The 15,890-nt window shown below is 33.0% G+C and overlaps 1 protein-coding gene across 1 annotated transcript; it reads right to left on the minus strand.

Moving 5' to 3' along the window:
* Window positions 1-17: 17 nt before the first annotated feature.
* Window positions 18-14,940, minus strand: lmln (leishmanolysin-like (metallopeptidase M8 family)). The gene is made up of 16 exons (XM_073845625.1): window positions 14,709-14,940; window positions 14,145-14,242; window positions 13,390-13,515; window positions 13,126-13,243; window positions 11,908-12,086; window positions 11,690-11,795; window positions 11,503-11,597; window positions 10,799-10,916; window positions 10,611-10,718; window positions 10,131-10,207; window positions 9,558-9,668; window positions 8,210-8,342; window positions 7,812-7,971; window positions 7,528-7,658; window positions 7,160-7,370; window positions 18-5,026 (listed from the first exon to the last, which is right to left on the minus strand). The coding sequence occupies exons 1-16, from the start codon at window positions 14,835-14,837 to the stop codon at window positions 4,926-4,928; spliced, it is 2,001 nt and encodes a 666-aa protein (XP_073701726.1). The 5' UTR covers window positions 14,838-14,940; the 3' UTR covers window positions 18-4,925.
* Between the last annotated feature and the right edge of the window lie 950 nt (window positions 14,941-15,890).

Raw genomic sequence — 15,890 nt, forward strand, 5'->3', positions numbered from 1 at the left:
CACATTTCTTTGTCAGAATTCATTTTATTGGGAAAATAAACACAATGCAAATGATGTCTCAACAGGAGGACTGTTATCATCTCTTTTAATTGTGTATCATTAAAACGGAGCACTAATGTACCATATACAATACAAAACATGGAGAAAAACAAATAATGAGAAATTATGTGGTAGATTTTTAGTTCTGCATAGACTTGTCTTTGGTCTTACAGTCTCATGGCTTGGCATTTTCTATTTCTGTTTATCCGCATACTGGCTGTAGGTTGTTATTCTCTTCTATGGTCATTTATATTATTGTAGAATCCAATTTTTGATCAAAAGAGAATGGTTTATCTGATTCCACACATTATTATTACAATATTTTCCAACCAAAACATTCAGAAATGGTTTATTAAATAAATTAATAGATAAATAAAATAAGTAAAATGAAGAAAAAAGCAAACAAAACATTCAGTTAAAGTCAAAAGTTTACATACACCTGGCGGAACCTGCACAAAGTTAATTATTTTACCAAAATAGGAAGGGTTATACAAAATGCATGTCATTTTTTATTTACTGTAGTACTGACTAAAAATGTTTGACAGTTTTTCCTCTTGAAGCATCAGTGAGCATTTGAACCTTCTGTAATAGTTGCATATGAGTCCCTCAGTTGTCCTCAGTGTGAAAAGATGGATCTCAGAATCACACAGTCATTGTTAGAAAGTGTTCAAATACACAAAAATACTGAAAAACCAGAATGTGTGGGACCTGAAGGATTTTTCTGAAGAACAGTGAGCAGTTTAACTGTTCAGGACAAACAAGGGACATATGAACAACTATCACTAAACAAAAAAAATATCAGGTAACAACAAATATTAACAATCAAGTGTATGTAAACTTTTGAACGGGGTCAAACTATTTCTCTTGTCGACTATATGTAAAAGTCTTTTATCTAAAATATCTTATTCAGGTCAGTATTAAATAAAAAATAACAGGCATCTTGTATGATCCCTCTCATTTTGCTAAAATAATGAACATTTTGCAGATTCTGCAAGGTGTATGTAAACTTTTGACCCTTAGCTGTATGTAATAAAATGTTTCGTCCCAAGTACAAATCAAAGAAGAGTTCACATCTGAACATTGGGACATGGAAAAATCAAAAAAGAAAACACAACATTTCTTCTGATAAATTCACAATTTCATTATTTCATTAAATATGCTGTAATCTTCCAAGTAAATCTCAATTGAAATGGTGCAAGACTTGCTTACTGAGGTCATGAGGATTTAACATGAGACATTCAAATACAAAGCATTGTGAAATGACAATCTGAGTTACAATTTATAACAGAATTACTATTTATGCAGCAACAATACAAATTAATTACAAAAACAGGATTATGATATATAGATATTTAAAAAAAATGTATCACAGTCCTTCATGACAAATGAAATGTAAATAACAGAAAAAGCATAATTAAATAAAATAATTAGTTTGTAAATGTTCCAATGCTACAAAGCCTCAATGCTCGCAGTGATTACAATTGTCAAGAAAAGGGAATGTGAGCATAGCACAAAAGGCTTGCTTCAATCTAAGAAAAACCATATTCACATAATGTTAAAACTATATGCTCATACTGTCCTTGAGTGAATACCGTGAAAGGAAAGGCATTTCAGTTGAGGTTTGATTGAGAGTACAAAACTCCTTCAGTTACATTATAACAAGCCCCTAAAACTGCAAGGCTCATTCAGTCCAACATTTCAGAATATAAACTACAACTATACATACAGTAAATACGAATTCATACCATCATCACATCATATATCAGAGTTTCACTATGACTCTCACTTGCTCCATATTTCACATAATTAATCTCTTCATCAAACAGTATGCTTAAAAAGCAAAACTACACTTCTTAACACCGTAGCAATCAGTACTACAATAGAAACATAGTATAGTATACATTTACACAGCATACTCCATTTGCAAAGGCTCTAAAATAGTGTTGTATTTAAAGCTGCCATGTTTGTGTCTCAGCACTCTCAAAACTTAACTAATACTGTGTCCTAAAAGTATTGTATTACTGAAAAAAAAGAAGTTTATATATATATATATATATATATATATATATATATATATATATATATATAATACTAAAACGCTTAAGAATGGCAAAACCTTCAGAGCAGTTTCAACACTAGAAGTTCATCATTAAATATTATAAGATAAAAAAGAACAAGTAAAATACAGGATAATCACATAATAGACAGTCTTACTAGTCCTCTAACACCTAAACAGTAACAATCTAGTCTCTAAACTAACATACAGTGCAACTCCTCTGTATGTGTTCCCAGCTTCATTTTTAAAACAATGGCTACATTTTGAATGCATTAAATAATCAACTCTTTCATGTACGTGTACAGTCACCTCACATTTTAAAAAGTAACGTTTTGTAATTGATAACTAAGCTAGATATTCGGTTAAAAAAAGGTCGCACCAATGGCACCTTGCTACTGTGGTGAATTGACACTATGACAAATTAGCATTATTAAAAAGAAAAAAAGATGCATACTTGTCAGTAAAAGGCAAACTAATCAACACTCTAACGTCATCTGATCTCATATAAAGGATTAGAAAAAGCACTTTTCTCAAGGGCTTTTAGTGAGTTGATTGTTATAAGACAACAAAGTCTAAAAAGATCTGCAGCCTTGGTAGGACAGCCCTTTAGGACCAAAATCTGGCAACGCATTTCAAGGTAAACAGAATCAGTACAGTATGTCAGTATGTTTGTATGTCAAACTAATTGCGATAAAACTAAATTTCACATGTACAACGAGGTCCACAAGTCTGAGACCACTACTGAAAATGCAGTATTTAATTTAGTACAAAATGTATTACAAATTATATAATATCAACAGAATTTGAGTGAAAAGTCAAAAGTGAAAATAAATTTCAGAATTTCTCAGTATTTGGTTTGTCATCTGTTGAACCAGGGTTATTATAGTTAACTGAAATCATTAAAAAAGACCTGTTACTTGAAATAAAATAAACCAGTCAAAGGATTTTAATTTTTTGAAGAAGTCTCTTCTGCTCACCAAGCCTGCATTTATTTGATCCAAAGTACTGCAAAAACAGTACAATTTTGAAATATTTTTACTATTTAAAATAACTGTTTTGTATTTGAATATATTTTGAAATGTAATTTATTCCAGTGATTTCAAAGCTGATTTTTTAACACAATTACTTCAGTCACATGATCCTTCAGAAATCATTCTAATATTCTGATTTGCTGCTCAAAAAACATTTATTATTAATATTATTATGTTGAAAACAGCTGAGTAGAATTTTTTCAGGTTTCTTTTACGAATAGAACGTTCAGAAGAACAGCATTTATCTGAAATATAAATCTTTTGTAATATTATAAATGTCTTTATATTTTTATCGATTTAAAGCATCCTAAATAAAAGTATTAATTTCTATAATTTCTTTCCCCCCCAAAAAATAAATTTCAGATAAATGGTAATTGTCTGATCTTTCTATTTAACAAAGAATCCTGAAAAAAATTTACTCAACTGTTTTAAATATTGATAATAATTATAATAATAAAAAACAAAAACAAATCAGCATATTAGAATGATTTATAAAAGATCATGTGACACTAAAGACTGGAGTAATGATGCTGAAAATTTAGCTTTGATCACAGGAATAAATTACATTTTTAAATATTTTTAAATCAAAAACAGTTATTTTAAATAGTAAAAATATTTCAAAATTTTACTGTACTTTGGATTAAATAAATGCCAGCTTGGTGAGCAGAAAAGACTTCTTAAAAAAACATTAAAAATCTTACAGTTCAAAAACTTTTGACTGGTAGTGCACATATTTCAGTTAACACTGAAACAAACTTTTTTTCATTTAACTTAATTTAATATTTAAAAAAAAAAACAAAAAAAAAAACACTAAAACTGGAATAAATAAACAAAAATAATAAAATGAAAATCACAGAAAAATGACTAAAACTTTCAAATTAAAATGAAATTATTTTTTTTTAAATAAAAACTATATTGGTATCTCAATGATACTAAAATAACACAGACTAGAAATGTACAAACTTCAGTTTTGTTTGTGTAAACTAATGTTCTCCAGCATGATTTGAGAATGATACAAAGAGCGTCTTGTGCTTCAGTGGAAGCAAGAATGTGACACATGATCAATGTCCACTTTGAATTAGTGACCTAGAAAATTGTCTTCATTTACAACATATTTTTTAAAATTAAAAAAAATATCTATTTACCTTTAAATGTAAAAAGAAATCCAGATTTTTAATGTAATGTAATCTCAGACTTCTGGACCCAACTGTATATTAATAAATTCAAACATTTTTAAAACCCTCTTAAGTATTTATCTTGTACAACAGCAACAGTCAAATTCCTATAAATTATCAAAAAACAATTACAATTCAGCACTTGCACAGACCTTAACGGAGATCTCACCTGCACTTCTCCATGCAAAATCACAAGCATCGTCAGTCAATCACATGACCTGATATACGCTGATCAAAACATTGCCAGCAAGTAATTTCACGAAACAACAGAGAAGCACCATGAGCCAACCAGAGAGAATATCTCCCATCTCAATTCTCAACCAGATGCCTATTTCATGACCTTAAATGCTACAGGTCCATCAGAGAGACAAAGAGAACATTAATTAGCACCTGCATAACCGTAACTTGCATGACTATGGCTTCACATTGGACCTACAGCTCGCTGGCACCTGACAGCCAGGCAAGGAGGAGTGCAATCAATGGCTTTTCAATCCCATCTACAGTCCACACAGAGAACAGTTATCAGATCGCATTGCCGTTCTGCTCTCTACAGCAGCTAAACCTCAAGGGAAGCCTGTAGCATTATAAAGGCATCCATATTCACCCAAACAAGTGGGAACAAATTCAGTCCCTGCCACAAAGGAGGAAGCCGATCAGCAGTGGAGTAAGAGTTAACAGGAGCTGCCATAAGTTCACCACCAAACAAGACGATCTGGAACAAGGATCTGAGAAAAGAAAAGAAAAATTACAATATGAAAGAAACTAACCTTTTTTTGCAAACAAGCATATTTCACTTTGTTTGAACCTTATGCTTATTATGTGTCTGGTTTGTATAGAAGACCGTTTCCGCCACTAAATAAGTTTAAAAAAGGGTAGTTGACACTTTATCTCACAATTCACAATTGTGAGTTATAAAGTCGCAGTTCTGACATTTTTCAGAATGGCATGATATAAACTCGCAACTGTGAGAAAAAAAGCATAGAATTATGAGATCTGAAAATTTTAATTCCTGAGAAAGTCAGAATTGCAGGATATAAAACTCACAAATCTGACTTTTTTCTCAGAATTAAGAGATATAAACTTGCGATTGTGAATTACAAAGTCAAAATTGTGGGATAATAAACTCTCAATTCTCACCTTTTTTCAGAATCGCATGATATAAACACAACTGCAAGAAAAAAAAAATAGAATTCCGAGATTTAAACTCGCAATTCTGAGAAAGTCAGAACTGCAGCCTATAAACTTACAAATCTAACTTTTTTCTCAGAATTAAGATATATAAACTTGCAATTGTGAGTTACAAAGTCAGAATTTTGGGATAATAAACTCTCAATTTTGGCTTTTTTTCAGTATTGCATGATATAAACACAACTGCGAGAAAAAAACGTAGAATTCCGAGATTTAAACTCGCAATTCTGAGAAAGTCAGAACTGCAGCATATAAACTTACAAATCTGACTTTTTTCAGAATTGCATGATATAAACTCACAACTTTACCAAAAAAAAAAGAAACATAGAATTATGAGATCTAAAAATTTTCATTCCTGAGAAAGTCGGAATTGCAGGATATAAAACTTACAAATCTGACTTTTTTCTCAGAATTAAGAGATATAAACTTGCAATTGTGAGTTACAAAGTCAGAACTGTGGGATAATAAACTCTCAATTCTGGCCTTTTTTCAGTATTGCATGATATAAACACAAATGCAAGAAAAAAAACGTAGAATTCCGTGATTTAAACTCGCAATTCTGAGAAAGTCAGAACTGCAGCATATAAACTTACAAATCTGACTTTTTTTCAGAATTGCATGATATAAACTCACAACTGCAAAAAAAAAAAAAAAAACATAGAATTCTGAGATTTAAACCTGCAATTCTCAGAAATTCAGAATTGCAGTATATAAACTCACAAATCTGACTTTTTTCTCAGAATTAAGAGAGAAAAACTCACGATTGTGAGTTATAAAATCTGAATTGCGAGATATAAACTCTCAATTCTGAGTTCTGACCTTTTTTCAGAATTGCATGATAAACTCACAACTGAAAAAAAAACGTAGAATTCTGAGATTTAAACTCACAATTCTGAGAAAGTCAGAACTGCAGCATATAAACTTATAAATCTGACATTTTTTAAAAATTGAGAGATGAACTCGCAACTGTGAGTTATAGTCAGAATTGTGAGCTATAAACTCACAGTTCTGACCTTTTTTTTAGAATTACATGATATAAACTCACAAACTACGAGAAAAAAGCATAGAATTTTAAAATTTAAACTCACAATTCAAAAAAAAAAAGTCAGAATTACAGGATATAAACCCACAAATCTGACTTTTTTTTGGAGAATTGAGAGATATAAACTCGCAGTCCTCACCTTTTTTTTTCAGAATTGCATGATATAAACTCGCAACTGCAAGAGAAAACCTTAGAATTCAGATATTTAAACTCACAATTCAGAGAAAGTCAGAATTGCAGGAGATAAATTTACAATTGTGACTTTCCTTCTCAGAATTGCAAGTTTAAATCTCTGAATTCTATGCTTTTTCTCACAGTTGCGAGTTTATATCTTACAATTGTGACTTGTTTCTCAGAATTGTGAGTTATCAAGTCAGAATTGTGGACCCTTGCTGTCCATTAAAGGTCAAAGAGCTCTTGGATTTCATAAAAAAATCATTTTATTTGTGTTCCAAGGACAAACGAAGGTCTTACGGGTTTGGAACGACACGAGGGTGAGTAATTAATGACAGAATTTTTATTTTTGGATGAACTATCCCTTTAACAATCACACTAATTAGCAACCACTCATGACATAGTGTTACAGCCAAAAATGTGATGATGTGATACGTGTCAGACAGTAACTCACCTAAGCGGGCACTCTTGGTGTTGTTTAGAGGGGAAATCTCATGAGGGAAGGGACAGTCGCTGCAGAAGTCAGAGCAGGTTGGGCAGATGAGCTGCCCGCTATAGACCCATCCATCCATTCGTATGCTCACGCTGATCACCTGACCACTACGAACACATGGATACGACTCATTCTGCACCCAGACCAACAACCCTTGGGCTGTGCAAGACACCTGCAACACAAATCACAGTTTCAGTATACATAAATCATCATCTTCCTATGTTGTGGGAATACATAATATGCCCTTATCACTTACTGACCCCAAACTTCTGATATATATACACACTTCTGCCATGCCTGTTCCATCTCTCACGAGATTGCATTATTACCTTATAGCAACCACTGCCCCAGTCTGGGTAGGTCATTTTTTTGGTGCACTGCTCCATTACGAATGGTGACTTTTGGTACAGACACACTGATCCTGGGCCATACTGTTCCGCCCCATAGTTTCTCCATGTGGCTAAAAAAGCAAAACCACAAGAGTCTCTACAGTTATGGAATAATAGAAGAGTTTACATGCAAAACATACTGACCAACACAAGAGGGAATAAGCATATGAGACCTTCAATTCTGTTTCTAAATGAAGAAAGAATGCAAGTGAGTGGAATCTCACCTGGCTGGTTCTCCTGTATTCTGCAGTAAGAGCTGCGTTGGTATTCCCCACCCACATGCCAACTAAACTCCTGGCTAAAAGGACAGTAGTCTGCGATCTCTACAGCTCCTCCGAATGCTGGCAAATCCTCCTCAGGGACACCAGGGATATGGTCAAAGTACTACAAGATGGAGAGAGTTTATTACATTCACAATGATTTAATCAACCTTCAATAAATCAGTCGTCCTGTATTTATCTGTAAACAAGAAGTCAATTTTTTGTATAGCACTTTTCACAATACAGTGTTTCTACAGAAAAACATGATGCTAATGCTTATAACCTATAATGTGGCAACTGCAGATTTAGGATTGAGTGAAGGTTACACACAGGTCCTTACCTTGCATTTCTGCTGATCTTACCTGATACTCTACAGGAAGAGCATGAGGAAACTTCTGCAGATTGCACACAGCCACTGCCAGCTGGTCCTGCCTGCAGGTGAGCTGCAGAGGTGCGCTCCTGACAGAATCACAGTACGGGCTCAGGGTTGGCTTCCTGTTTCAAACACACAAGGTAAGCCTTCATTAGGAACAGATGTCCAATCAATGACCCAAATCTTTACCAATATGCTGTTATGTATATTTAAGACTATGAAACCCAGTTTCTCTAGATAAGATAGAATAAGACACTGGAATCAATCTGCAAAAAATGCTAAAAATGCACAACACACATAATCTAATTTGTTTTTGTAGCACTAGCAACATAAGGTTGGATTTCTAGAAAAAAACATGAACTGATGACTCTATAGTTATGAAATTATTAAATTTTGATTTTGATATGTATCTGCCAAACCGCCATTTAAAAGTTTGGGATAAGTAAGACTGCATTTATTTGCTCAGAGAAAAAAAAAAAACAGTAAGATTGTGAAATATGATTACAATTTAATATAACGATTTCCTATTTTAATACACTTTAAAATACAATTTGTTCCTTTCATGCAAAGCTGAATTTTCATCAGCCAGTACTCCGGTTTTCAGTGTCACATATTTGAAGGATCATTATTCTAATTCTGATTTGATACTCAATTATTATCAATGTTGTGCTGCTTAATATTTTTTGGAGCCTTCTAACAATATAAGTCTTTACTGTCACTTTTTATCAGTCTTACACATCCTTGCTGAATAAAAGAATAAATATTCATTTACTGACCTCAGACTTTTGAATGGTTGTGTATATTATTACAAAGGATTTCTATTTTGAATAAATGCTGTTCTTTTTGACTTTTTTTAATTATCAAAGTATCCTGAAAAAATGATTACAGTATAAACAGCAAAAAGAGTTTTCAACATTGATAATAAATCAGCATAATTAGAATGATTTCTATAGGATTATGCAACACCAAAGACTGTAGTAATGACTGCTGAAAAAATCTGCATTGATAACAGGAATAAATTATATTTTACATTATATTAAATAGAACACTGTTATTTTATATAATAATATTTCACAATATTAATTTTTTCCTGTATTTTAGGTTCAACCAGTAATGTTATAAAGCTACAAAAATACTTTTAGTGCAAAAAGCACAAAAGTCTCACATTTCATCAAAAATATCTTAACTTGTGTTACGAAGATGAATGAAGATCTTACAGGTTTGGAATGACATGAGGGTAAATAATTAATGACAGAATTTTCATTTTTGGGTGAACTATCACTTTAATACAACAACCACACAAAGTTTTATTATGTATGTCATGTATTAAAGCTTACTTATGGCGATGCTGGTCTATCCAGAATTTACAGCTTTTCATCACAAAATCACATCCCAAACCTCTCCCCCACTCCAAGTTCTCCGCCATACTATAATTGGCCCTGTACCACCTTAAAACAGAGAGGAGTCAATCATAAGACAGTTTTACCATTCTAGTACTTAAAATAATAACTTAGACTTAAAGGGGTATAGTAAAAATGCTAATTGTGTTATCATTTACTCAGCCTCATTTAATTTTAAAACCTGTATGTCTTTCCTTTTTATGTGGAACTCAAAAAAAAAAAAACAGAATATTGTTGTTACCAAACTGTTTCAGGTCCCATTGACTTCCATAGTTTTTCCATACTGTGGGGAGTGAATATGAACCCGAAATTGTTTGGTTACCAACATTCTTCAAAATATCTTCTTTTGTGTTCCACAGAGCATATAGTCATACATGTTTAAAAGAACATGAAGGGAGTAAGTGATAACAGAATCATCATTTTTGGGTGAATTCTACCTGTAAACGTAGACATTCACACCACCATAAGTGAATAAACCACATTAGTGATGAGCAATAATACTTCTCTTACCCTGTATCCTCCATTATGGCCAAAGTAATTCTGGAGAACACTCTGTTCTGTGTGTGAGATCCAGTCATCGCCTCATTCTGTTGAAACAAACATGCTGAATTCAATAATATAAATTTAAAAAAAAACAGTACTTTGACAGTACTGACAGACACTGAAATAGTTAAAGGAGAAGTTCACTTTCAGAACAAAAATTGACATAATGTACTCACCCCCTTGTCATCCAAGATGTTCATGTCTGTCTTTCTTCAGTTATAAAGAAATTGTTTTTTGAGGAAAACATTTCAGGATTTCTCTCCATATAGTGGACTTCTACGGTGCCCGTAAATTTGAATTTCCTGAAATGTTTTCCTAAAAAACATAATTTCTTTTTGACTGAAGGAAGAAAGACATGAACATCTTGGATGAAAAGGGGGTGAGTAAATTATGTGTAAATTTTTGTTCTGGAAGTGGATGCCACCCCAGAATATTTGGTTTCAGTACCTCTAACAGACGTTTTTCCCAGTGGTTGAACTCTGTACCAGCACCTCCCTGGTTCTCCAGCTCCATGCCCTCTAGAATGGGGCAATTAAAATGTCTCCTGGCTTCCTCCTGATAAAACATCAAAACAATTCATGTAGCTCAATTTCATCATTTAGATGATGCTTCTTTAAAAGGAAAGAAATACTTACAACTACACGTGGGGTGGCCAGAAGATGGACAGTGTGTCTAACCATGTGTCCACCACGGATGTCCCACAGCCGAGTTGCTCTTTTAATGACTTTATCACTCCACTGATATAACCCTAAACTGAGATACAGATATAGAAAGAAATAAACACATATCAGAGGTCATGCATTTTTTTTTTTTTCAAAAAATTCAAAGATTCTTATATAATTACACTACCAGTCAAAAGTTTTTGAACAGTAAGATTTTTAATGTTTTTAAAGAAGTCTTTTCTGCTCCCCAAGCCTGCATTTATTTGATCCAAAGTACAGCAAAAATGCTGAAATAATTTTACTGTTTAAAAATAACTGTTTTCTATTTGAATATATTATAAAATGTAATTTATTCCTGTGATTTCAAAGCCGAATTTGCTCCAATCACATGATCCTTCATTCTAATATTCTGATTTGCTTCTCAAAAATTATTATTATTATGTTGAAAACAGCTGAGTAGATTTTTTTCAGGTTTCTTTGATAAATAGAAAGTTAAGAACAGCATTTATACTGACTCCAAGCTTTTAAATGTGCAATCAAACAAATGCAGGCTTGGTGAGCAGAAGAGACTTCTTTAAAAACATTACAAATCTTACTGTTCAAAGACGTTTGACTGGTAGTGCATTTTTAAATGATACTTCAAACACAGAAATAAAAACACAAGAATAACAAATCACCTCTCATTGTATGCAGGTAGTCCGCTTGCAGAACGTGGCGTCAAAGGTTTCCCATCATCATCATGGTAAAATGCAAAGAGCCCTGCAGAAAAACCCTTAAAACATATAGAACATATAATTGAACAATAAAGAAACTACAAAGCTCTACTCATGCAGATGTGCAGCAGACAGAGTTTAATGTTGTTACCAGGGCATGAATGATCTCGTGTTTGACTGTGGACAGCATCCCTTCAAACTCCTGAGGTTGAGTAGAGATCATATTGGGACACAGATTGGCATATCCAGCGATGGGCCTATATTAAAAATAATCAGCCATTACCATCAGCAACACACTGGACTATTTCTACAGTATACTGTAAAGCAAGTTAGAATCACATACATTCCCATATTAATTATTGCTATTACCTGTCCAGTTCAGACTCCAGTTGGCAGTATGCTGCATAGGCTACGATGTTCTCTTGTTCACAACGCTCTGTGGTCATCGCACTCACGTACAACATGAAATCTGCTCTCGCCACCCCCTCACCATCGGGATGACCGACGGGGGCGCAGGACTTACCAGACTCACTGCAAACCCTGCATTGCTAAAGGAGAAACTCTTTCTAAGATTCAAAGACTCTTATGTATTTACACTACCAGTCAAAAGTTTTTAAACAGTAAGATTATTAATGTCTTTTCTGCTCACCAAGCCTGCAATTATTTGATCCAACATACAGCAAAAACAGTAAAATTCTAAAATATTTTTACTATTTAAAATAACAGGTTTCTATTTGATTCTATCTGAAAATATAATAAATTCCTGTGATTTCAAAGCTGTATTTTAGCATCAGTCACATGGTCCTTCAGAAACCATTCTAATATTCTGATACGCTGCCTGAAAAACATTTATTTGAATTATTATGTTGAAAACAGAATATTTTCAGGTTTCTTTGAGTAGAACGTTCAGAACAACAGCCTTTATCTAAAATAGAAATTTTTCATAACATTTTAAATGTTATAAATCATCACTTTTAATATAATTTAAAGCACCCTTGGTAAATAAAAGTATTAATTTCTATATTTTCTTTCCCCCCCACCCAAAAAAATATACTGACTCCAGGCTTTTGAATGCTATAGTGTATAATGTGCCATTTGTATATATGTAATATGTTGTGTATAACGGTATAGTGTTAATGTAAAGCTTTTTATTTCGGATAAATGCTGATCTTTGGATCTTTCTATTCATCAAAGAATCCTGAAAAAGATGAACTCAACTGTTTTAAATTTTGATATTAATAATAATAATAAATGTTTCTTCAACAGCAAATCAGCATATTAGAATGATTTCTGAAGGATCATGTGACACTGAAGTCTGGAGTAAGGATGCTGAAAATTTAGCTTTGACCACAAAAACTAATTAACATATTCTAATAGAAAGCAGTAATTTAAGTTAGTTACACAATATTACCACTTTTGCTGTATGTTGGTTCAAATAAATGCAGGCTTGGTGAGCAGAAGAGACTTGTTTAAAAAACATTAAAAATCTTACTGTTCAAAAAATGACTGGTAGTGTATATTGTTATTAAAAAAGGAATAAACAAAATTAAGAAGAAAATATTTTGACCAATAAATTTGAAAACCCACCTGCAAATGTTGTTCAGGGACAACAACTGGACCACACTTGGTGATGTTTGCACATTTTTCCTGACAGTAGCGATGTGGATCGTCTCTTTTCCTAAGGTACTGATTGGTTGCACATTGCCTAATCAATATGAAAAAACCATACATTTTGGGATTAAAAATAGACACTAATGAGATTAAATATCCTCCAAGCTTTCAGAAGGACATAGCTAAATGCAATTTTAAGAGGATTTGCTGTCAGACAACACTAGCTCAGAAGAGCATTACCTGCTCAGTAATATTGGACCAGACTGCCTACGAACCCTGAAGGCCTTCTGAAGATAATCAATAGCCTGTGGGAGGAGCTTGTCCTTGAAACAAAGCAGAAAAAGATCAATAATGCATGCATGCATGCTATTTAGAGGTGAAAGGTTATTTTTAACATTTAGCAAATTACATTTAGCTTTACATATTGATAAAACCTTGACCATAGTAATCAAAATATACCTTAACAAGGCTGCTTTTGGCTTCATCTAACCTGTAAGCAATTAAGACATTGTGAAGTCAATGTGTGACTGACAATATTGCATTACTGTATTTGTGACCCTGGACCACAAAACCAGTCTTATGTGGCACGGGTATATTAGTAGCAATAGGCAAAAATTAATTGTATAGGTAAAAATTTTCGATTTTTCTTTTATGCAAAAAATCATTAGGATATTAAGTAAAGATCACGTTCCATTAGGATATTTTGCAAATTTCCTACTGTAAATATATCAACTTAATTGTTTATTAGTAATATGCATTGATAAGAACTTAATTTAAACAACTTTAAAGGCAATTTTCTCAATATTTAGACTTTTTGGCACCCTCAAATTCCAGTTTTTCAAAAAGTTGTATCTTGGCCAAACCACACAATGAAAAGCTTATTTATTAAGCTTTCAAATGTATAAATCTCAATTAAAAAACAAAACAAAAAAAAACATTATGACTGGTTTTGTGGTCTAGGGTCACATATAATAAAACATAAATTAATAACTAACCCATCCAAGCTGGAATCGTACTCGATTTGGATCTTTAACTGCTGGTCAGTGCTTCTTTTGGTCAATCTATCTGGCTTCAGAAACACTTTATGTGTGACCTAGAATGACAAAGAGCAGAGATTATTATAAATACTGCTGAAATAATATAAAATAATATTTTATAGATTATTTGAGCAATGAAGGACGACATTCATTGAACAGGAAAAAAAGCTTTGACTGCTATATCATTTATTTTTGTACTACAGAAGAAGGAGAGTGAATAATGACAGATTTTTCATTTTATGGTCAACTGTCCCTTTAATGTGACATCATCCTGATAAATGTCTTTTAAAGGGATAGTTTACCCAAAATGCCATCATTTATTCTCCTTAATGTCATTTTCTTTCTTCTGTGGATCACAAAGCAGACGTTAGCAGATTGACAGCCTCAGTTATCATTCATTTTGGGGAAAATAAGCACAATATGGCATGCTATTAAGTACAATCTCGTGTGATATTAAAAAGGCACATCTCAAATCTCGTATTTGACTGTCAGAAGAAAGAATAGCAAGTAAGAGGGACTGACCTCTGTAGGCAGGGGCACTTTATGGTCACAGGTGTGCGTCTGTGCGCCGGTGCTGATGAAGATGATGATGGTGTTAAAGAGTAAAGCAGCTCTAACTGATCGAGGCTGCCGCCATCCTGAAGCCATCATTCAACCCGTGACTTCAACATTCATATCTCCGTCCTGTCACGCTGCAGAAAGCACTTCAATACCGCATAAAACTGAAGGATGTTCCGTGAGGAATTCAAATCAGCAGTTCATTAAACCGGCTTCACCCATAAACCCAGAACAGCGTGAATGCGGAAACAGTGCTTCAGCATGTCAAAATAAAAGCCTGTACCAAATATAAATGTATTAATAATAATATTACTTTTCTAATATTGGACAATGTATACTCCATACTATATAAAAAGTATTATGTGAGACATAAAAAGTATTATGTGAGATTGTTTATGTATTTGTAACAATATATATATATATATATATATATATATATATATATATATATATATATATATATATAGTACAGACCAAAAGTTTGGACACACCTTTGAACCAAAGTTTTCTTTATTTTCATGACTATGAAAATTGTAGATTCACACTGAAGGCATCAAATCTATGAATTAACACGTGGAATTATATACATAACAAAAAAGTGTGAAACAACTGAAAATATGTCATATTCTAGGTTCTTCAAAGTTGCCACCTTTTGCTTTGATTACTGCTTTGCACACTCTTGGCATTCTCTTGATGAGCTTCAAGAGGTAGTCACCTGAAATGGTTTTCACTTCACAGGTGTGCCCTGTCAGGTTTAATAAGTGGGATTTCTTGCCTTATAAATGGGGTTGGGACCAGGGGCGTTGCTAGACCTTTTTTACTGGGGCACGTGCCCCAGTAAAAATATGCTGTGCCCCAGTAAAATCTCAAATTTGAGTTATAATTTACGTTGATAATCCCAAAATAAAGACATTAAACTACATGCAACAACTGAATTAACGAGTAATGGGGGGCCTGTGCCCCAGTAGAGCTTTAGGTCTAGCAACTCCCCTGGTTGGGACCATCAGTTGTGTTGTGCAGAAGGATATATATATATATATATATATATATAGAATTAAATATTTTGTAGAATTAAATATAATTCCACATGTGTTAATTCATAGTTTTGATGCCTTCAGTGTGTGAATCTACAATTTTCATAGTCAT

This window comes from Garra rufa, chromosome 8, assembly GCF_049309525.1.
Source record: "Garra rufa chromosome 8, GarRuf1.0, whole genome shotgun sequence".
Classification (NCBI taxonomy): Eukaryota; Metazoa; Chordata; class Actinopteri; order Cypriniformes; family Cyprinidae; genus Garra; species Garra rufa.